Source organism: Pollicipes pollicipes, unplaced genomic scaffold (assembly GCF_011947565.3).
Source record: "Pollicipes pollicipes isolate AB1234 unplaced genomic scaffold, Ppol_2.1 Scaffold_3087;HRSCAF=3621_pilon_pilon_pilon, whole genome shotgun sequence".
NCBI classification, from domain to species: domain Eukaryota; kingdom Metazoa; phylum Arthropoda; class Thecostraca; order Pollicipedomorpha; family Pollicipedidae; genus Pollicipes; species Pollicipes pollicipes.
Genome location: NW_023596225.1, coordinates 37,996,792 through 38,019,054, shown reverse-complemented (window position 1 = coordinate 38,019,054; position 22,263 = coordinate 37,996,792). Strand labels below are relative to the sequence as shown.

Below are 22,263 nucleotides of genomic sequence, written 5' to 3'. Positions count from 1 at the left end.
ATGCAGGAGTTCGGTATATATGAAATGACGAATTTTTTAGGTGATTTCGCCTCAGGTAAGTGATCGAAATTCGGAGACTCTTTGTGATGTGGGAGGGGGGGGGGGGAGGGGGAGCGAAGTCCCATGGGGACCACAGGAAAGCGTGGCCAATCCTTTGAAAAAATTGATGTGCTTGTTTAGCTGCTGATATAGCCGTACAGGCCAGTGCAACAATCACCTTCTCTCCTTTGAATTAAAATTACATCGCAGGCTATATGTGTCGATTTCCAATAGCATCCATATGATAGTTTGCCAAGCGCTCTTGAGCACCGCCTTCCGCATGGTTTTACCATGATTAATTTTTGAGATAACAAGAATGCCGTAAACATGCGAATTTTACTCATTTAACGTCGTATGACACGTGGAAGGTTATAGTTATCGGTGTTTATACAAATCCACCTCATACATTTTAACAGGTGTTTTCCAATGACGTTTTCTGGGTGGCTCTAGCTAGCTGAGCTTTTGGGGAGGTCTATGGGGAACCTCTCGTCAAGCGAATATGAAAAACATATCAATGAGCGAGTGTGAAAATGTGTTTAATATCAATGGTGAATCCACCCGGATTTCCAATTACCGCTTCGCGTAATGTTACGCTGCCCGCCACCCCCTCACTACTCGTCGACGGTACTCTACGGTTGCAAAAAAAGAGTATTTGTTTCTAGAAAGTGTGTCGGCAGGTCGGTGCCGGGACGCCCATGTTTAAAAAATTGCCATGAATCTCAAATGATGCTCACTCGGCCTGTAACCCTGCTCTTGATTGAACGGCGACGATTGTGTGTCTGTCGTAAGGTGTATCGTGCCCACGTTGCAGCTCAACGAGGGCAACGGCTCCAAACCTAAACCATTCAGGTATAACATATGTCTGGGCCCGGATGCCAGCCAAGAGGACGTGATACTGCACTCAGGTAACGTGTCCTGTACCGCGTGCTTCCGAAGTTAGCAGCCGATGCCCGTAGCGCGGCTAGCAAAACCAGGGGTCTCATGAGCCAGAAAAATGTCGCTAGCAAATGTGTGCGTGCATCCCAAAAGCATACTACGCATCCTGCAGGGTCACTCGCCGACAGTATGCGGGCTCTGGGATCGGCTGCTGACATCGGACGTCCAAACTGCCACGATCCGCCCGGAGATCCGGCATTGTCACAGCTCGTGCCTTGTTCACAGCTGGAGCCGCCAGCTGCGAACATCAAGTCCAAGCAGTTTCGATTCAATATTCTGTTTGAGCCGGAGGCCACCCAGGAGGATGTACTCAATCATTCCGGTTCGTGTCGGAGTTCGCAGCTCTTCATACAGTGTAGCTCTGCATGTGTCGCTCGCTTCGCCGACGTCCTCTGCTGGCTTTCGGTAGTCTCGGCTGGGCTGCCTCTTCTGTTCTCTGCTGGCTTTCGGTAGTGTCGGCTGGGCTGCCTCTTCTGTTCTCTGCTGGCTTTCGGTAGTCTCGGCTGGGCTGCCTCTTCATCAGTGCTGGCTGAGCCTCCTGACTCGTTCCGCGCTCGCGAAGGGCGCCGTGGCACCCACAGAGATGAAAGTCGACATATCTTTGCCCTCGCATAACACACGCATGCGCTGGCAGCCCGGGGTGCGTGTGCGGCCGTGGCGTCTGTGTGGCTGACTGGCCCAGCGCGCGCCACATGCCAACGAGCTCGCGCCGGGCCTGGCGGGATGCGGACGTAACACTGGGCTTCGCTCGGACCGAACTGATGTCGGCACACCGGCGCCGCTGGACGATGGGGTGTGCTAACGATGCCGCACTCTCTTATGCATGATGCCTGCAGGCGACTGTGCTCAGACCTGCGAGGCCTGTGACACCTGGCTTCGCTCCCACTGCTTCCCGGATGAAACATCACCGCTGCACGGGATTATGCTGAGAATGCCGGTCGAGCTGGCGATCTCGCTGGTTCGGTAGCGGCTGCCACCCCTGTGGTTACGTTCCCCGCTGCCAGTGTCTGTCGTACGAGCCTGCTGAAACGCCGAGCAGCCCGGTAAAATGCACACATAGATGTACATATATATATATATATATATATATATAATGTGTATACATAATAATTATATATATATATATATATATATATATATATATATATATTCATACGTCTATTTTCTTTTCGCCGATCGTCTAATCCGTGCTCCGCAATATATTTGAGTTAACCTGTGGGCTAAGCTCGACCTCTATATTGGTATCCACAACGACCGTAGTAATTTCAGTAAGCGTCTGGGCGCTCCGTGTGCCGAAGAAAAGGGGACATGTTTCCTTTTCTCAATTTATTAGAGGTTTTAACTCTTTTCGCGACCACAAACTTCGCCTAGTTATTTTTGCGTATTGATGTTGTCGAGCGCGTCGAGTACGATGGTCATTCTGCGCCCACTCGCCTCACTCAAAGAAAGCAATTCAGTTTGCAAAGTTTTCTTCAAACGTAGGCTCAATCCATTCAAAGGGTGCAGCACAGTACTTGCACAGAGCACCAGCTACAAGCCACATTGCTCCTCCCGGTAGCCATAGCTTTCAGCATGTAGTAGAAACCGGTTAACTCACATGGAAGCCCTGAATCGTCCCAGTTAAGCCATTGCGCACACTTCTATGTGTAGCATTACGAGGACATCATTTGCTCGAGGAGATTGGGCTCTGCAAAAAAAGCTTCCGATCTTATTTTTCCAGAGAGGACAGAGGATTTAGGAGGCAGTTTCCCAACCACCGCAACAAATCAAACAACGGAGCGATAATCACTTCTTCCATTGCCTTCCACCGAAACTCTATGCACTAATGAGCGCCAAATATAGTTGCTATCGCCTGGTATCCACTTTCCGTGGGGCAAGTGCTAGGATCAAAACTTTGAAAAGTTGTAGCGTTAAAAAATCCTGACAAGAGGATGCAGTTTGGACCAGGAGCATATGTTGCACTTATGTGTATTTAGCACGGGTGCCAGTACCGCCCAGGGCGGCGGCGGCGGACGTTCTCGATCTGCCAGCTCTCTGCTTGTTTGTGGCACGTAGGGCTTCTTCGATCGCGCGGCCTCATCATGGAGCGACCTGTCGCCGACCATCACCGCCTCTCGCGCACGCAAAGCACTTCTTAGCAAACTGGACGATGTGCCTGCCGTTGTGTAACATGTTTTGACGATTTATGATCGTGTTTTTCACGAAGTTTGTGACCGAAGGAATAATTGAAAATATGCCAATATGATCGTGTTGCTGTCATCTAATAATGGACTTGTACTACTTTTACACTTGCACCTAATCAAACAAGAAGCCACTTGTTGGAATGATTCATCAATGAAATGAACTTGGACCTCAACTTAGCGGGTCAATTCTTTCGTAGCCGGATGTCCGTGTTCACCAATGATACAGCGCGTGGTCGTTTAACGAACGTGAAGGCTACACGCGATTCCACTGTCAACGTAACTCATCCACCCATGCTGCATGACTGCCCTGGCCCTTGGTCGGTGTCGTGTTCATGGTCTGCACAAGCTCAAATGCCAACAACATATTTAAAGGCCAACTCGGATGCCGCTTATATATGCCAAGATCGTGCCATAAAGCTCACTCGGAACAACTGTCCAGAAGCCGGCGGATCACGCCCAGCCTCGCTCCCCACCCGGCGTAACAGGTGACGATGACGTGTGACGTGTAGGCACGTGACGTAAGAGCGTCGCCTCCCCGCTGACACGAGCTCCCGGCAGGCGCCAAGCGTATGGTGGAGATGGCGGTGGCCGGCTATCCGTGCACGATCTTCTGCTACGGCCAGACGGGCAGCGGCAAGACGCACACGCTGACGGGACCGCCGCACCTGGTGAGTCGCGTGCGGCGAGACCCGCGGCCGCCACCGCCGCCGACGGCCGACCCGTCAACGCTCGGGACGAGCTGCATGCGGCGTGTCACGCGCCGTTGCAAGCCCCGGTCTGGCTTGATCTTGAAGGAACGCTGGGCAGTTGCGGGGTGTGTGAGGGATAACTGTTTGTGAGTGGGCATAGCGGGTAGCCGTTGCGCTGCATCTCGGTTCGGCTTGAAGGCAGGTGTGTTGTTGCCTGTCCGAACACCCAGAATGCGATCACGGCCTTGCACCGAAGTTGTTCATTTGAACAGAGTTGTGTGTCACCCTTGTGGATGTCAAATGTCTTGTGCTTCTGGGGGTTTCGTTATGCTTTTACTCATTGAAATGCATCACATTTTTTTGCCCATGGCGCTTTACGTTGAAAGCTTAAGACTGGCCCCGATGTTAGATATCAGAATAGCCCATGGGCTTAACTGCCTTAAGTGTGTGCTGTCATGCATTTTGCGGCCGTTTACAACATATCGCATTGCTGTTTCATTAAACCAACCAAGCATTCCGCTCAGTTAAGAATTTTGTTAAAACTATCCATAAAAGCGCAATTCATCAATATCAGTGGACGCGAGTCATTCGATTCACACCATTGTCCTCGACTCCCAACAGTTTTACAACAAAGCTTACCATGGCTGTCGGAGGCCAGAGGTGCGTTAACCCTCTCATCTGCTCGTTAACTATCTGACGCTTCTCTGCGCTTTGTGGTGGTGCCACACGTCTGATTTCGAAGCGGCTTCTTATGCAGCAATGGCGGCGCATAGGCCTGAGGACGCATTAGGTAGATAATAATGCATAAGAAATTACAAAAAATGACATGACAATAAGCATAGTAGTAAATAGTTGCTCTGTAGCTTTATGCAAAGGCTATGCCACACGGCATAAACATCGCCTTACGTCGAGCACGCGCGACATTAGTGACGCAGTGTTCGCACGTCACAGGACCAGACCACGCTGGGTCGATGCTGCTAAATGAGTTCATTTTGAATGCTATTCCGCTAAACCAAGTCACACATGCTTTTGCGAGTTGAGACTTGCACTTAATTACCATCTTGTGTTTCAACTGTAAGCTGTAGCCAACTTTAAGGTAATTACAATCTTGTGTTTCAACTGTAAGGTAACAACCTAGGCAGGCTTCCTCCAGAATTCAGAACGTTGCACACCGAGTGGCGCGGGCAGTATAACGCATAGATCAGCAAAATAGTAAATATGAATCACAGTGCATTAACATTGAATATACACGTGTAACTGGTCAATCCTTCCAATAAGTGATGCAACTTTCATGTTTCCTGGGCTGACAATATTTACCGTCTGCAATGAAATTGGCAAGTCTTAACTCTTGACAATAAAAAGTCCTACTTTAACCGAACACAAATAGCCAGACATGTGAACATGAAATATTCAAACATCCCATAGTGCGATGGATCTGATGGCGTTACCAAATCATGTCCTAGGTGTCACCGGAGACAATTAGCTTTGAAGCCGAATTATATCATGGATGTCACCAGAGATAATTAATTCTGGAGGCGCAATGACTAAATGGTGTAGAGCAGCTGACACCCTTGCGTGTGCCGTGGCGACTGGGTTTGAATCCCGGCGGTGCCATGACCTTGAGCGCTAACATGGCTCAAGGTCGCTGGCGCTACATATTGAAGCTGTAACGACGAGCGCCATGCGCCTTTCTGTTTGTTTTTTTATTATCAATTTTCCAAATTTGCAAAATGCATAAGCATCTTACCAGAGGACTTCATAGAAATTGTTCTTGTTGACAATACTGCTCTCATACACTCGCTCCAATTCATAATGTTCCGGTGATTGTAAACGTATATAGCACTGAGATGGTTCCATACGTAGAAATTTTGTGGTACGGTTTCTACCAGCTGTTTATAAATGGTTTAGAAATCGATGACAAGGTTTGAATATAGATGATTTCCTCTTAAGACAGGCATAACCGATGCTTGTTTGGAACGTTTTGGGCACTTCGGGTTCGCCGTTAGTATCAATGCGATGCTGAAAACGCCTTTGTTATTGTTTTTAGCAGACTTTCTGATGGAGCAGGGGCCCAAACTAATTTTACATTGCGAGTAATTACATTCAGCACGCGTGAGCATGTGACGCCTAGAGAAGGCGGATGCCCGAGACGACCAGGGGAGAGAAAAAAGTTTTCCTCTCTTCTTTCCATGAGAAGTCGTTTGTCGTTAGTGCTGCTTTGTCGCCGCGTTGCTTCGATTTGCCATTGTGCAGGTAACCGTTTCGTGAATGATATCTAGCTTACCTGCCAATACAAATGCTTTCTCGGGCGTTCCTATCGCTGCTAGAGAAAATTGGGCCCTGAATAATAGCATTTCAGTCCCAAAACGTACTAAGTAACGAAAATATTGCCGCCGATTGCTAGGTTGTCCAGTTAACGGCGTCGGAACACTATTTTGTTGAGTTCGTTGTGATGTTTCCTTACGTGTCACTAGTAATATATATATATGCATATATTTATATATATATATATATATATACATATACAATTTCCAATTAGGAACACCAGGGCTGTTAGCTAGCACCTTGCTGTTGTGCTCTTCTTGCCGCATGGCTTAATGCTTCTTTGTTCTGCATGTTTCGAATAATTAGTCACGATGTGTGGATTAATTGGCTTCTCTGAACTAGCAAAGCTGTAAAGAGTGTTCTCAGAACGCTAGGGAAGGCTTGTATGGCGTGCAGCTTAGCGAGCTGGTTTCGTCAGTTCGGTCACGAATACGGGTGTGGTCAAGCAAATCATAAACCTCTTTGGTCAGCCCTGATGTCCAGCATGCTACGCTGGGCCGGTACAAAGTAGGTTCCACGCTCAGAGGTTTATTAAAACATGTACAATCAGTATAAATAAAGTCCCCTAGCACTCCCGTTCGCCTTAGCTCTCAGAGGTCAGTCCTAGAACCTATGCCTGTAACGCAGCACAAGGCTGTTGTGTGGAACAGCCCTGATCCAGGCGCGCGCCCTCGACAGAAGCCAGGTCAGAGGGGTAGCGTGATTGATCGCTGGCCCATTCGTTCGATAGTGTGGCAGTGAAGCTTGACCGGGATAGAATTGGGCTGAACAGGCTTGTGTGCGGTCGGTTCTCTTCGCATACCTGGTGAGCAGGTGGCAGGCATCCATCACCCGCCCGGATTAAGTAAGATTTAAGAAATAAACGGCTTAAGCTCAACGTGCGGCCACGCTTAGCACTGTCAGTCGAACCCCCCCCCCCCCCCGTCCCAGAGGGTCTAGAGATTTGTTGCAATGATTAAATCTAGTTCTAAATTTAATTCTAAAGATCGTTGCCTTGCAATGACAGATTAGGACTAAATTTAAAAATTCGAAACGAAACTGAAATGTTGCCATCGATTTTACCTAGTTTATCTTGCCGAATCAGGGTTAAGTGACGATGACCACTTGCCATCCACTCGCCTGGCATGCGAAGAGAACCGACCAATCAGCAGCCTCTTCAGCTCATTTCGATTTAGGTCAAGCTTTACCTTCACACCATCAAACGGATCGGTCGCGTACCAATCCCTCCACCTCTCTGACCTGTCTGCCGCCGAGGGCATGCGGCTGGGTCAGGACTGTTCCGGACAGCAGCTTGGTGCTGCGCCGTAGCGCAAGGTCCCAGAATGGACCTTTAAGAGTTAAGGCGCACTAGAGCTTGCGGCAGACTTCATTTATGTTGTGATTGTGCCTTTGCCACTGGAACTGTCAAAATTAATAACGAACGGGAGGAAAACGACCCACCTCGTGTCCCTCCATATCACCATGACCCTCACTCAAGCCTACGAATTCAGCGATGTGAACTTCCCAAGCATTAACGCTGGGTCGCGTTACGAGCCATCGTAGGAAACATGGTTTCGGTGCTCGCCAACTCGACCACTCGATCCTGAGGCTCCTCGCGTCACAGTTTCTCAGCTCCAGCCTCGGAGTAGCGCCACTTGAAGCCCATCGGCTGTCAGATCGAGCCTGCGCTGTCAGTCAACAGTCATCAGCAAGGTTGCCACGCGAGGCTGCCGACAGCGCGTGCCAGGCCTTGATGAGCCACCGGTTGCGTTCTCTAGTGAGTGCGCTGTGATGACGACGCGTTGGCCGAGTCGGCTGCTGTTGCGTTCGAAGAGCGCCAGCGTGCGCCGCGGCCTATAGCGACCGGCTGCCGCCTGTCAAACACGGCAGTCGTTACGCGTCCGAAGTGGTGGCCAGTGGCCGCTGCCGTCTGTCAAACACGGCAGTCGTTACGCGGCCGCAGGGGTGGCCACCGGCCGCCGATGTCGTAGCCACGGCGCCCGCAGGCGGGCCCACTGGTCAATACAGGACCGGTCGGGCGATGGCGATGTAGACCCAGTAATGCTTAGGTTTCGCAAATGTTCAAAGGAATCAGTTGCGAATTGGGCAATGCGCGCTTTCGAACTGACGGGTCTGATGGAAAACGAAAAAGGTGACTGAGTTGCACGGGCAGCCAGCAGTCTCTTTCAGGCGTTTATGATTTCTTGCAGACCGTGCACATTTCTAACAGGAAATGGCACCCCACTTCACACAACTGGCTCTTACCGAAAGGGTGGACGACTGAAAAAAGAAAATGTGGGATAATTTGTGAGGGATTTCGCATGGTAACTAGCTGATTCATCTTCCAAGCATTCTCAAAGGCCAACGTCCCGCGCCCGCCGACCGAGTGACAGCATTTAGTCGGGGGCGGCGGATTGATTTGATTTGATTTGATGTTTATTTTCGGTTATGGACATTAAGCAGCACATAACATGAAGAGTGGACTGGCGCATAAGCGGAACGCTTAAATCTGAGCGCCTCTCCTAACAACAACAAGATATGGTCATCGTCGCCAGGGAACCCACGATGCACCGCCCACTCGCCCGATCCGTAAGCCGACAACGATCCGAACCCACGATCCGAACCCACGACACGCCGCCCACTCGCCTGATCCGTGAGCCGACACGGGCCAGGCGGTTAGACCAACCCGCCTGGCATGGACGCACGGTCTGCTGGAGCTGCGCAACACTTCACATGCAGAAGACTGCTAGCCTGCTCAAGTGTTACATGGCCACTGGCAGCAGTGGGCCATGCCGGCACATTGCCGGGCGTTCGGAGACTAGGTCAGCGGGCGGTGGGTGCATACCACCAGACAGCAGCATAGTGCCGGTCCGGCCCCATTGAAGCGCGACGGCGCCAGCGCCGGCTCACTGAGTCCCCTCCGTGCTGGACGACACGATCTCGTGCAGTACTCCAAGACAGGTCTGTGGGACCGGTCGAGTTTCGGGGCGGGGGAAACGGCATCACGAGCTTCGGCGGACGGTGAGATTGCCTGGTACGCCTGCCCGGCGAGCGTATCTGCCAGTGTAACCGTACATGTACGATCCGCATACCTCTCGGGGCACGATGTTGAAATACTTAAAATCCGTAGAAATCAGGGTATAGTCTAAGGCATCCGACAGCCAAAGTCTCGACTGGTCACTCGGTGCCCGTTCCGGGTCACTGACGAAGTGTCTCGTAGTGACGTCGCGCAGCGGCCCGCGCAGAGGGTAAACAAACCGAGTGGCGGCTAACCCGTACCATCAAGACCCTACCTGGTATCGTTGGGTCTTGATGCGTGCATCCAGTGGTAGCTAAGCCTTCCACGTTGAGCTTACCATAGAGCTTGCTAACAAGAGAAGGTCGGCTAGGACTGGTGCCATAACATTTTTGCTTACAGAAGACCTAGAGATAACATGTTCAATTAGCTTGTCACAAAATGTGTTTATTTTAGGCTCGTTTTTGAGCATCGACGGAATTAGAGCCATGCACATGCTACAAACATCTACCGGCATTTGGCATTGACACGATGCGGGCAGCGGCTGTAGCTGATAGGCTGCGTTGAAAGCTGAACTGGCCTCGTTCATGTGAATGACGTATGAGCTGTCACCAACAAACATGCACTGGAGACGGCACTCGACATCAATGGAAGCGAGCGTGAAGTTGAACTTCATGAAGCCATTCGTCACTCCTCGGCCACCGGCACGGTCTCTGCGGTGGGGGCGCAGCCAGGAGGTGTCTGGATCTCGACAGTGGGGCGCGGCCGGGGGGCCTGGATCTCTGCGATGGGAGCGCAGCCGGTTCTACAGTGGGCCGCAGCCGGGGGCGTCTGGATCTCAGCGGTGGGGCGCAGCCAGGGGCCGTCTGGATTTCTACAGAGGGGCACAGCCGGGGGCGTCTGGATCTCATGGCAGCATTTCTCGGAGCACAGCAAAGCTCAGTCCACCCGAAAATGGGACGAACAATAGCACGGCAAGCTTGAAACTGACTGCGCAGTTCAAAAGCGATGCGTGTGTGCGAACACGTGCACAAACGGCGCTTGGTTCAGTGGAGGTGGACATGATCCACATCAATACAGCCCCGGTGGCCAGTAGTGCTGCGAGTAGCGTACCCTAAAGCAGGGTGCGTCGCTGGGGTAGCAGCGCCCCGACTATAGCGGATGCATTTGAGTGGTTTGTTCCCGGCAGATGCAGGCACTGCGGTGTTGGATGATCCTAAGCTTCTGTTTCCTGAGGAATTACAGCTACGCTTTTGCCTACCTTTTGCCAGCCGTGTCGTTTACAAAGGAGATACAGAGCAGCTCGTAATCATCCGTCTTCTACGTGCATGCCGAGCAGTTCCCAGTGCATGCAGTTTGATGGTCATTGCTAACCGCCCGTATGTCCATATACCCACTTGTCTTATACCCCGCGTAATCCGATATCACAACCCCTCTCGATACCTGGAGTTTGCTGTGGGCGTCAACGTTCAGACGGCCAAAAGACACTGGCTGCTATCCGCGACACCCGCGTTTCTTCGTCGCCGACATGGTAAAGCTCCCTCTCGGGTAAGTTGCTGCTATGAAACAAGTATTGGCTCTCCCTTTATTCCCGTGACGCTAAAGCAGTGAACGGAGCCTTGTAAAGCTTTAATATGATCACACCAAGGAGTTATACACATTGCTATTTAGCTACGAGTTACAACAATCTTTAGACGCCCTCAACCACAGTGCAGAGTGCTGTAATGTCCCTGAAACGGTGTGCTTACATGCGAGGTCATTATCTGTCTGATGCTGATCCAGACCGAACTGCGCTGTTTCGTGAGGTGACAAACTCCTCGGCCCATGCTTTGCGCTCCCCTCCTGGAGCATCGCGGAATGCTCGTGGTCTCCGGGTGGCATACGGGCTTATTAATTCCAGCATGCCGCTCGCAGCGGGATTTGAGGCGCACTGTGGAATTCATGTCAGTCGATAATCGCTCGTAGGCCATTCACGTGGCGCGCATGATGCATGGGTATGTGCTATGGGCCAATGTGTCGAATATTCATTGATGCCCACAGGGATGCGCTCGCTTGCTGCTTGTTAGGCAGGTTTACTATTTTACTTAAGAAACGTTAAGTGTTGTGATCTTGTGTCATCGCTTCGTAGAAGAATAAGATTCCAGACCAAATAGGACTTACGCGCATGATAACCCTCCATTCTTCACGTTGCATTGCGAGAACCAATGTAGCGTTAATGTGATAGCCGCGATTCTTGCAAGCGTATAGAAACTGGTGGTGGCAAACACGCACCTAAATTGACAACCTAAACGTGCATTCTAAAAAAGCTGCTAAAAATAGCGAGTGACGATTCTCTGATCGTCAAAGGAAACTGTCAATAGCTCTTTTCCTAAACAATATCGGTTCAAATGTTCCACAACGCATGTAGGTGCATGACAGTTGCCGGCTGCTGCTAAGGTTCTGGATGAGCTGCGCTCTGCGCATGCCAGACAGCATTGTACTGTATGTGACTGGACGTCTCCGTACGATGTTTCAGTTTCGCAAGGTACCTGACATGTTTTCTGAAGAGCACGGCTTGGTGTTCCGGTCGTTTGTCTACCTGTTTCAAGTTATCAACGAGCAGAAGGACAAGGAATTCCTGCTGAAAGCGTCCTACCTGGAGATCTACAATGAAAAGGTGCGTGCTTTCATGGGGAACACCGTCAGCATCGAACCGTAAAATATAAAGGAAATTGGAGAAACGAATGGCTGCATTTCATTTTCATCATTTCAGTATATAAACAGCCTTGGTTTGAAATAATTAGTAGTAATGCTCAGATGTTTTTTTATAAACGAAGCTTCCCACGCCACATGCCAATTAGGCGGTGATGGCTAACGGCTGGGGTGGAAAGTGGAAGGTAGTTTAGGTACACTCTCCCTTGGCCACCCTAAGCCAACTGACCATTTGTTAGGCTCTTTGGAAAGATTGCCCCGTGCTGCCGCTCACGGTTTCTTTGGACGGACGTTCTCAGTCGTGTTTGTTTTTACGCATCGACTTTGGACAGGCGTTCTCAGTCGCGTTCGTTTGTACACATGTACTTTGGACAGGCGTTCTTAGTCGTGTTTGTTTTTACACATGTACTTTGGACAGACACCTCAGTCGTGTTCGTTTTCACACATGGACTGCCACTATGACCGCGTGCGCGGCCGTACGCTGGGCAAAATCGAGTTCATACACGTCCTCCATGGGACCTTGCGACAGAAGTAAGCCGCTGTCTCCTGCTCTCACTGTAAGCCACTGTCTCCTGCTCTCACTGTAAGCCACTGTCTCCTGCTCTCACTGTAAGCCACTGTCTCCTGCTCTCACTGTGAGCCACTGTCTGTGCTCTCCAGGTGATCGATCTCCTGAATCCGGTCCAGCCTGAGCCGGGGAAAAGGCCACGGAGCCTGATGGTCCGGTGGTCCAAGAAAAAGCGCGCGTTCTTCGTCGAAAACCTGTTCACAGTAGAGTGTGAAGAGCTGGATGACCTTCTGGCGGTACTCGAAGAAGGTAAGAGAGCGTGTATTGCCATTGGTTCTGGAACGAACCTACTTGTTCTTATTTATTCTGTCTGATTTGTTCTGCCACTTGTCTGATTTGTTCTGATTCACGGCCCGGACCAGAAAAAAGCACCTAACCGGAAACGCGGTTGCACATTTTATATTTCACGCAATCTAATAACGCAATAGCGATCTACCATTTCTAAATAAGTGATACCGTAGTTACATTGAACTCAGGATGCTCAGTGCTGGTAATGCATATCGCACGCATCACAATGTTGTATCAAAGTAGCGTATGTACCAGGGTACAATTTTCAGGTCAGACTGGGGTAAGCCCACATTTTTGAACCGAATGGCCACTTAAAACGTATTGCAAAGGCTGTCAACATGCACGCGACGCGCTAAGGCGGGCACGGCCCGGGCCTCAGTAGCATGTTGAGCATCGTATTTGTTTGCCGTGTGAAGCAAGTTCAAAGCGATTGGCACTGCCATTAAAAGGAGCGTGGCACATTTGGGGCGCATTTCAAAATGTACTCTGGTGAAGCCTCATGACCAGTTATGTCTAATAAGAGCACTGGCTAGTGCCACTGCAGCATCAGCTAGATTCTGTAATCGAGTATATTGTAATTATTTTATAGTTCAAATTACGCAGTGAAACGTTTTCAGACGGCCCTAAATTTCATTCTTTCTTTGAAGCACCTGAGTTAATTTCTGGCCTGAAAATCTTGGCGCAAATAAGACACTCAAGAACAATACTCAGCTCTCCTTCCGGTTTGCGGCGTGATGCGTGACGGTCGTTTTTCAGCTTTGCTCCGGCTCTGTGGTAGTCTTTTGTCGTTGTGGGGCAATGTGAGGGGGTGTTCCTATTATAATTTCATCACACAATACCCTGGCAGCATGAATTGTAATTTGTCATGCCTGTTTTAACCATGCAAGAGTAACTGGTACAAACGCCTTCAGCATTCAATTCACGCGCGATAATTTAGGCTCCGCCCCTTCCTGTTGCCAGGAAGTGCTGCCACCTGCCAGCCGCAGTAAGGACAGATCGGGCGGGAAAACTGATCCGGATTTCCGCTCACGAAAGCTTGATGTGCGTCAGGATTGTGTTGTTAATGTTGTGAAGTTTTTAAGTCGTAATAACTAGTTGGTAGGTTAGGTTCAGTTAAGCTGAGGTTGGTAAGCTTAGGTTCAGTTAAGGTTAAAGGTTAAAAAGTTAAGGATGTCATGAACATCTCCCCCCCGGCGAGGGCTTGTTCAGCCTAAATTCCAGTGCTCTTCGTAGATCTGCCTTGTCTATGACCTCCATACTACTGAATTCCCCAATCAGATCCCGTTTAAGCCTACGATATTTCTGTGAATACAAACCAAAGCCCCTAGACCAATCCTTATCTTCTAAGCTACCAGTCCCATTAACCATCCTAGTTGCTTTTCATTGTACCCTTTCCAGCCTCTATATGTTTTTGGAAGCGTGGGGGGTCAAGCCTGTACACAATTCTCTAGGTGTGGTCCGACAGAAGCGTAGTACAGCCTTCTGACGATATTCCCACACTTGTAATGGGCATCCCTGATAATAATTCCCGGCATCCGAAGCGCCTCGCTCTTAGCAGCCCCACTTAACTTTTGAGCCTAAATTTGTTGAAAATTTGTATCACTGAAACCTTCTTTTCTCGATATGGTTTGACTCCCGAACTTACGTTTTATAACTAACGTCCCCACTGCTAGAACTACCCAAATACATCACCTTACACTTGTCATAATTAAATGATATCTGCCAGAGAGAAACCCAGTTCACTAATTTCTCTAATTCAGGCTTCACGCCGTCGGTCTTTTTCGATATTTCTTCTGCTTAAATAACGTCAGCAAATTTTAGCGTCTTGCTTTATCATCCTATCTCAATATTATTCACGACAGTGATAAGGAGCAAAGCGCCTAAAACCGACCGATTTTGAGTCACTCTTTCTATTAGGTACCATTGAGACTTCGTGCCATTCAGCAGTACGCTTTATTTCCTGTTTAGCAGCCAAGCCCTCACTCAGTCAAGGAGTTTTCACTCAATGCCATACAATTTTAATCGATATAGCAGAGGCTGGTGTGGCACCTAATCAGACGCCTTAGTAATACCTAGTTGAACAACATCCAAACTATTGCCTTTATCAATCTAACTAGTAGCATGCTCTATGAACTCCAGCAGACTTGTCAGACGAGACATTCTAGAAAGAAAACTGCGCTGACTGTTAGTTATCATCTGATGCCTATCTTAGGTGACTGAATGCTAGCCTTCATAAATTTCTTTATAATGTTGTACACTAGTGAGGTAAGACTGACAGGCCTGTAGTTGCTAGCCCTTCTTTGGTTCCCCTCTGAAATATCGGTACTAAGTTGGCATTGTGCCAGTCCACGGGTAGTCTGGGGAGCTCAATGACCCATTAAATATTTGCACCAGGGGACAAGCTAAAGTACTAGCGTGTTTATTCAGCGCTCCACCTAATATATATCTGGTCAGATCCAGGCTCCCTATCCAGCTATATTCACCGCAAGCCATCCCTTACCATACCTTACCTTACCTTACCTTACCTTACCTTACCATACCCTCGGTCACCGTCAAATCCACAGCACTGCCTTCAGGCAGATTTGCCTTTCACCAGGTAGATCACGCACAGTCTGCTTTGTAACCAGTAAAGAAAAGTGTTTGCTAAGAGCATCTCCAATATCCCAGTCGTCCACTAATGACTTCCATCTTCCTCGAAGAGGCCGATAGAGGATCCCTTAGATTTAAATTTGTGGTGGCTAAAACGATTCTAAACATCGCTAGAGCAAGCGTCTTGTAGCTGTATTTCTAATAATTGTTTGCCACCCTAATTTTATTTTTAGCTTTTTTGAAGCAATCCTGTACGTTGCCTTGTTGTTTTCTGTGTCTTACTTTTTTGCCCATGATATGATCAAATTGAGCACTATCTGTGTCAGCCATGGTAGCTTCCGTGAGCCACTTCCTCACATTTTCCTAAAGGGAATGTGTCTTTCCTGACCTGCTTCTAGAATATCTTTGAACACTCCTCCCTTGTGGAGGAGTGCTCACACAGTGTGGAGAGTTTCTTCACTGCATATCAGGCTCCTGATATGCGGTGAATCCAATAGGGATATCTTTCCACTGGCAGCTAGCGAAAAAGACTGCAAGTTCTTCAAATTTACCTCTAGCAAACTTTGGAGTAAGGGTATGATTAGCGTTGCCTTAAATAACCTAGACACAATGAAAACCTTGCCATAGCATGGCCAATATTTCCCAGTGGCTCACCTACTGTCAAAACATCTATACACCATTTCTTGTCAGTCGATACGAGATCCAACACTTCATCTCCCCTAGTGAGTCTGCACATCAGCTGTTGAAAATTTTCTTCAAAAGAAGCAAAAATATTTTTGTGACCAATTGGCAACTGACCAAAATCTACGCCCCTAAATAGAGTTGGGGGGAGGGGAGTTAAACAGTAAAAAAGCAACCCAACCTGCCTCAAACGTGTGCCAAAAACGGGGTTCTCCACGAATTTTTCCACTTTCGTCACGAAGTTAGGGGGGGGGGGGGTGAGGGGGGATGAGGGCGGCGAATTCCCTCCCAATTGAATGGGAAGCTTCACCCCTGTACTCGCCTATATTTTTCCATAAATAGAGCCTTTAGGCCTTAATGACATTGATTGCACAGGTGTTCCAGCAAGTGAGTGCATTGCAAACATTACATAACACACAAGTGAAAACAACAGTTAAGTAATTGAAACATATTGCGTTCGTTGTGGTAAACAGGGATTCGATAGCATTTCTCCGGGCTAAGCAACTTCAAGACAAAATTTTGAGCTATTCAGAAGGTTTTCAAGGAAACTGATCATGCCAATCAAATTGGACGCGTCTGATATATCCATCATTGAGAGGTACAAAAGCGGGCAGGCAAGTTCATTTCTACCGTTAATGTGTTGCTGAGGCTCTGATTTAAGGTCGATTCGTACAACGACTCGGGAGGAAGGACCCATGCCCTGCGGCTTCCATTAAACAATCCCTTCGTGCATGATCCCGTTAAGTTTGTTTAACTCCATCGCCTGTTTATTTCACCACCCTGCTGGTCTTTCCTGTGAGACGTGGCTCAAACTCGGTTTTGGAAACTGCATGGAGCGATCCCATCACTACAACAGTTCGCTGCGCTTTCTATTTTTTAACTACAAATGCACAAGCCTTAATTTTCCCGTTCAGGCTCTGAATCAGACTTCTTGGCCCGAAGTGTGTGGAAGAGCTTCCATGCCCAGGCTGGGGGTGCGTGCCCGCGGCGCGGGCTGGCGCCCAGTTTGTGTGTTGCCAGTGCCGGTCGATGGCGGTTACATTGTGTCGAGCTACTGCGACGGCCGGTCCGCCGGGTCACCATGGATTTATCGAGCGACCTCGCCGTCCGGCAGCTGCCCGGGTGTGTGGCACAGAGTACCAACGACCTGCGGGTCGTGTTAAAAGCTGAGGCCAGTGTCACCGTCCAGTGAACGTCACAGCATGATTGTGTGCTGTACAGTCACGCTGGTCACGTGAGGGACGTTAACACATGGTTGTACACTAGGGTGCTTTGAAAGCAAGGTAGCTGTAGTGTTGAGAGACAGAAGCACTGGTGCACCCGCCGGACATAGGCAAAATAAATATGTGAGTGAGTGTGTCTTTGGCGCTTTACGACGCACTCAGCTGCTGAGGCTAAATGGCGTCGCCTGCCTCTCACCCTGGCAGAAAGGGCGGGCACCGCGGAAAATCGAACCCCGTACCTCTGGTTTCCCAGACGCGCAGTGGTTAACGCAGGAAAAAATGAATATAAAGATCCACCTGATCCACGTTGTAACTATGCACGTCTGTAATCTTTTTACACAAAACCAGCGACTTTCAACAATGCAGTCTCCTTTCGCTTATCTTGATGTTGAGTGCGGAAAAGAACTGCCGGCCTTACCACGGACGACATCTGATCTTGAACCTCTCTTAGCAAAAGTACTGTGGCATCAATGCGGGCGATAGTGGCCGAAGAAATAAATCTGTTCTTTTCAGCTGCTATTGTAAGGAGACCAGTGTGCAATGTGCAGCATGCACCGAAATCATTGCACACTGCACGCGTGCTACGGATTGTCCTCCGACAAACCAGCCTATCGAGATGATTCGGATCTCCAGCTGTTTATATTATTAATGCAGAGTATTAAAGATTGTTAAATAATTACACTGCAGATGATCACACTCAGATGCCACTGGTCTAGTCAGCTGCGATAGTATAAACCACTTCATGAGGCTGTCTGGTGCGGGGTGATGCAAACCGTTGCAAGCCTCTAAGGCCATTCAACTTCCCAAAACAAGATTGGCCCCTATAATGGCAGTCATTGATCACTGATCATGCCCCAAGACAAGTAGGGCCGAGACATTCGGAACGTTCATAGCAGAAGTAGTCGGCAAACGTCAGTGTGCGTCAGTGAACAGAACGAAACTTTTTCCGATGCCAATAGCCCTGCATTTGTTCTCAGTACTTAGCACGTGGACATAGTTCACCAAGACTTACCGCCCTACGGGCAGCCTGCTCGGCGAGTCCTGCACCCAGCCTCGCTTCGGTACAAAACTGTTACCTGTTGATTTCTGGACGATGCTGTCAGGCTTGGCTGCTTGTCGTCAGACTCATATCTTTCTGCAACACGTGCGGTTTAAAGCGCGCTAAACAGGCCCAAACCATCCAGCGTCTCGCGCCACCTCTCATGTAGCGTCTGGCGCCACCCTTGCGTAGTGTCTCGTACCACCCCTCACGTGGCGTCTTGCATCGCCCCCCACGTAGGGTCTCGCACCACCACCCATGTAGTGTTTCGCGCCACTCCTCCCGTTGCGTCTTGCACCACTCCTCATATAGCGTATTGCACCACCCCCACGTGGCGTCTAGTGCCACTCCTCCCGTAGCGTCTTGCACCACTCCTCATATAGCGTATTGCACCACCACCACGTGGCGTCTAGTGCCACTCCTCCCGTAGCGTCTTGCACCACTCCTCATATAGCGTGTTGCCCCCCTCACCCCTCACGTAGCGTTTCGTGTCACTCCTCCCGTAGCGTCTTGCGCCTCCCCCATGTAGCGCCTCGTGCCTTCCTTCACGTAGCGTCTCGTCCCGTGGGTAGGGCGGCTCGGCGACGGCAGTGCCGCAGTGACATGCGGCGCAGTCTAAGCGGTGGGCGCTGGCGGCAGTGTCGTGCGGCGCAGTCTACGCGTTGGGCGCCGGGGAGGGGGCAGTGTCTTGCGGCGCAGTCTATGTGGTGGGCGCTGGCGGCGGTGTCGTGTGGCGCAGTCTGTGCTGTGGACGCTGGCGGCAGCGTCGTGAAGCACAGTCTGTGTGATGGACGCCGGTGGCAGTATCGCAATAAGAAAATATCTAAATTTCCTATGAGAGATAGCCCAGACAAAGCCGACAGGCTGAAATGCGCCAACGTAGAGTATCAATTCAAATGCAACATCGAAGGCTGCAAACTTCGTTCTACACGCTACACCGGTGTGACCACGACACTCTCACGACGCCTGACAATGCGCTTACGGGACAGGGCACGTCTGGGTCACATGCGACACGAACATGACAGGGCACGGGTACGACAGCAACGGACAGACAACACTGACATTTTACAGACATCCAATGGCAGAATGCGCCTTCAAATTTAGAAAAGTATATTCATTAACGAACTCTCTCCAGCCCAAAACAGACAAGCAAGTTCTTGTGCACCGGTTTAATTATTAGGTGATGGGCGGTGAGCACCACTGATGTAATTGTGGCAACGTGTTGGTGTCTTTGTAGCGTTCACATTTTGAGTGTATTTTATATGCATCAAAGTAAAATTAGTATTCTGTCTTACTTCCATTGGTCATGCTCAATTTTTGCACTCCGTGCCAAAATATGCTTTTCTAGAAGTGCACAAGTTTTGTCCTGTATATAATATATATATATATATATATATATATATATATATATATATATATATATATATATATACATAAGCATATTGTATATATGTAGGCATATATACATACGTGTATCGAATAGCCAACGAAATATATACATTCGAATAAAAACTCTTTCATTCTAATATCCTTGAAGAGGCAATGCTCCCAATATTTCTATCTGCATTATGCAACCAATATGCGCAGTATACGAATATCTAATGTATGTGCGCATGTATATGTAAGAATATATATATATATATATATATATATATATATATATATATTATGTGTGTGTGCAAGCAAAATTGCAATAGATATTGAGCCTCCCGTGCACCGCATCTATGCTACACATTCCATCCGAACTAATAAATGTTGTATCGCCCACTCCGTGCTCTAGTGAGCTAAAGCAAATGAGAACGCAATGATTCATCAAGTTTTTTTGCCTGATGTTTGATAGATGGGTGTTTGAATCAGCTGGTCCTTCAGGTCTGTCCTTGCTCCGTAATATGTTGGGTGATCGTCTGTAACCCTGCTCCGGGTAGACTCCCCGATACACCTTTTCTGGGCGAGAAGTGAGGGCAGATTCGTAACCTTGGAGGTGAAATCGGGGACCTAACACGAGTAGACATTCTCATCGGACACAGTTGCCACGTTTATCAACCGTTTTTAACGCAACCAACGCACATCGATGGACAAGAATTTCAACATTGATGTGTTGAAAATTTTCTAAAGTGAAAATTCATAAGCGTATCCAGGAGATGCGAAACCAGGTGCTGAAAAAATTGTTTAAAAATGAGGGATAACCCAACATTTTGTCATACGCGAAAACAGAGTTCCTATGCACTGCGTAACCTCATTGCGTTCCTGTTGAATGCGTAGTCGCCGCAGGTAGTTCTGGGAACTACCCACCAGGGGCATGTTGGGAACTGATCGTGAACAGGTTGAAAAGCACAATTGAAATGCCTCGTCGTCGGAGCTGATCCTAAGTATTCGCTAATCAGGAAATTAGTAAACGGTCAGAACATCCAGGCGAGAATCGCACTGAAATTATCGGCTTAGTAGTTCATATTATATGTACTGCTGTTGTGCTTGAATGAACTTTGTGACACGTACATAACGTGATGTGGGCAGGTGCCATGCGCCTGTCTAGTTTTTTAGAGGAAGGAAGTACGGATACGTGACTGGAGCGTGCCTCGGTGCCGCGACCGTCAGCTGACCGCCCGCTGTTGATGACCACAGTCTCCGTGTACTGCGACCCCATCTCCTTTTTGCCTTTCCTGGACTCGCTTCTGGCGCGTGCGTGTGCGTGTGTGTATTTACCAAAATATGAATACCAGTGCTCAGAACTGAAATCAGTATGACGGGCCCACGGCTTCTACAAATGCACACCAGCATAATCACGCTGCCCACTGTCAAGATAGGGTTGTCCAATGTCCACACCTCGCACTGATCGGCACGAGCCGGGCTGTGCTGTAGCTGACTGCATTTGTCACACCTGGTTACAGGGCTTCGCAACCGAGCAGTCGCCAGTCACAACATGAACGAGTTCTCCAGTCGCAGTCACACGATCCTCACAGTATACATCACTTCAGAGCAGAAGGTAATCGGTCTCGGCACTTTGACCAAGAGATCTCTTCTACTGGTTAATGGTCGAGGCCCTGTGCTGTCGATACAGTAGAATATTGCTCGTCATTATCCGCTTCAGCAAACCACGCTCTTGTGGCAAAGCGCCCTTTACCAGCTGAATTTATGTCGTCATTAATCCCATAACTTTCCTGATGTGGCATTTCTAAGATCTCAACCTCAAAGCCTACATAATAATGCTCTAAACTTGTCTTCGTGGGTTCCAATGTCCAATTCATGGAAGTAAACTTGGTCAAAGGTTTGTTGCTCTCTTGAATTGTCTTGGACTGCGCCGGAATAGCTCAGGCTGTGGTACGTTTGTTTCATTGATTAATACTCAGGAAGCTATATTTAACCTCCGACAAAGATATGCGAATCTTCCAAAGCAACAGTGCCGGTGTAAAAATGCGCTGTGTTCACCACTGCTGACCTCGCATCGAAGCATGCCATGGTCCATTGATTGCATATAAAGACCCGTCATGCGCACGTCTGCACATGTTATTCACTGTTCTACTTCATCGCCGGGTTTCCTCTGTGCGAGCACAGGCGGCAGATGACTCGGACGTCTACATATCCAAACTGGGCAAGCTGAACTTCGTGGACCTGGCCGGCAGCGAGATGACGAAGAAGACCAACAGCGAGGGCAAGACACTTGAGGAAGCCAACAACATCAACAAAAGCCTCATGGTCCTCGGTTAGTTGTACCATTTAGACATATTGCCTTTTGTCCCTGGTGTTCGGTATCGGCGTTAACGAAATGACTCAGAACATCTTGCGCCATTCGCGAAATCAGATTGCTGGCTTTGGTGCATATCGCATCCCACTCAGTTTAACGGTTGGTCGTGCACGGGGTGCACTCTAGTTTGTGTCTCTTCCAGTCACCTGCGCTCGTGTGCTTGCCTTTTGTGTACGTCTGACGTCTCTGTCATGTGCGCAGTGGACGTCAAAACCGAATGGGATCAATGGCAAGTGTGTTTTTAGTATGCCGAGTACACCATTATCTTACAGTGC

General features: G+C 49.0%; 1 protein-coding gene across 3 annotated transcripts in view; it reads left to right on the top strand.

Moving 5' to 3' along the window:
• LOC119089485 (kinesin-like protein KIF12) overlaps positions 1-22,263 on the top strand; it is a 43,142-nt gene that overhangs the window by 6,241 nt on the left and 14,638 nt on the right. For 2 of the 3 annotated variants that reach the window (XM_037212207.1, XM_037212209.1), the window contains exons 4-9: positions 1,201-1,297; positions 3,717-3,826; positions 11,683-11,823; positions 12,519-12,675; positions 21,135-21,229; positions 21,799-21,946. In XM_037212207.1, coding sequence (XP_037068102.1) covers positions 1,201-1,297; positions 3,717-3,826; positions 11,683-11,823; positions 12,519-12,675; positions 21,135-21,229; positions 21,799-21,946 — 748 coding nt within the window. Of the gene's footprint in view, positions 1-850; positions 945-1,200; positions 1,298-3,716; positions 3,827-11,682; positions 11,824-12,518; positions 12,676-21,134; positions 21,230-21,798; positions 21,947-22,263 lie in introns of all 3 variants that reach the window. The other variant, XM_037212208.1, reaches the window with a different exon arrangement.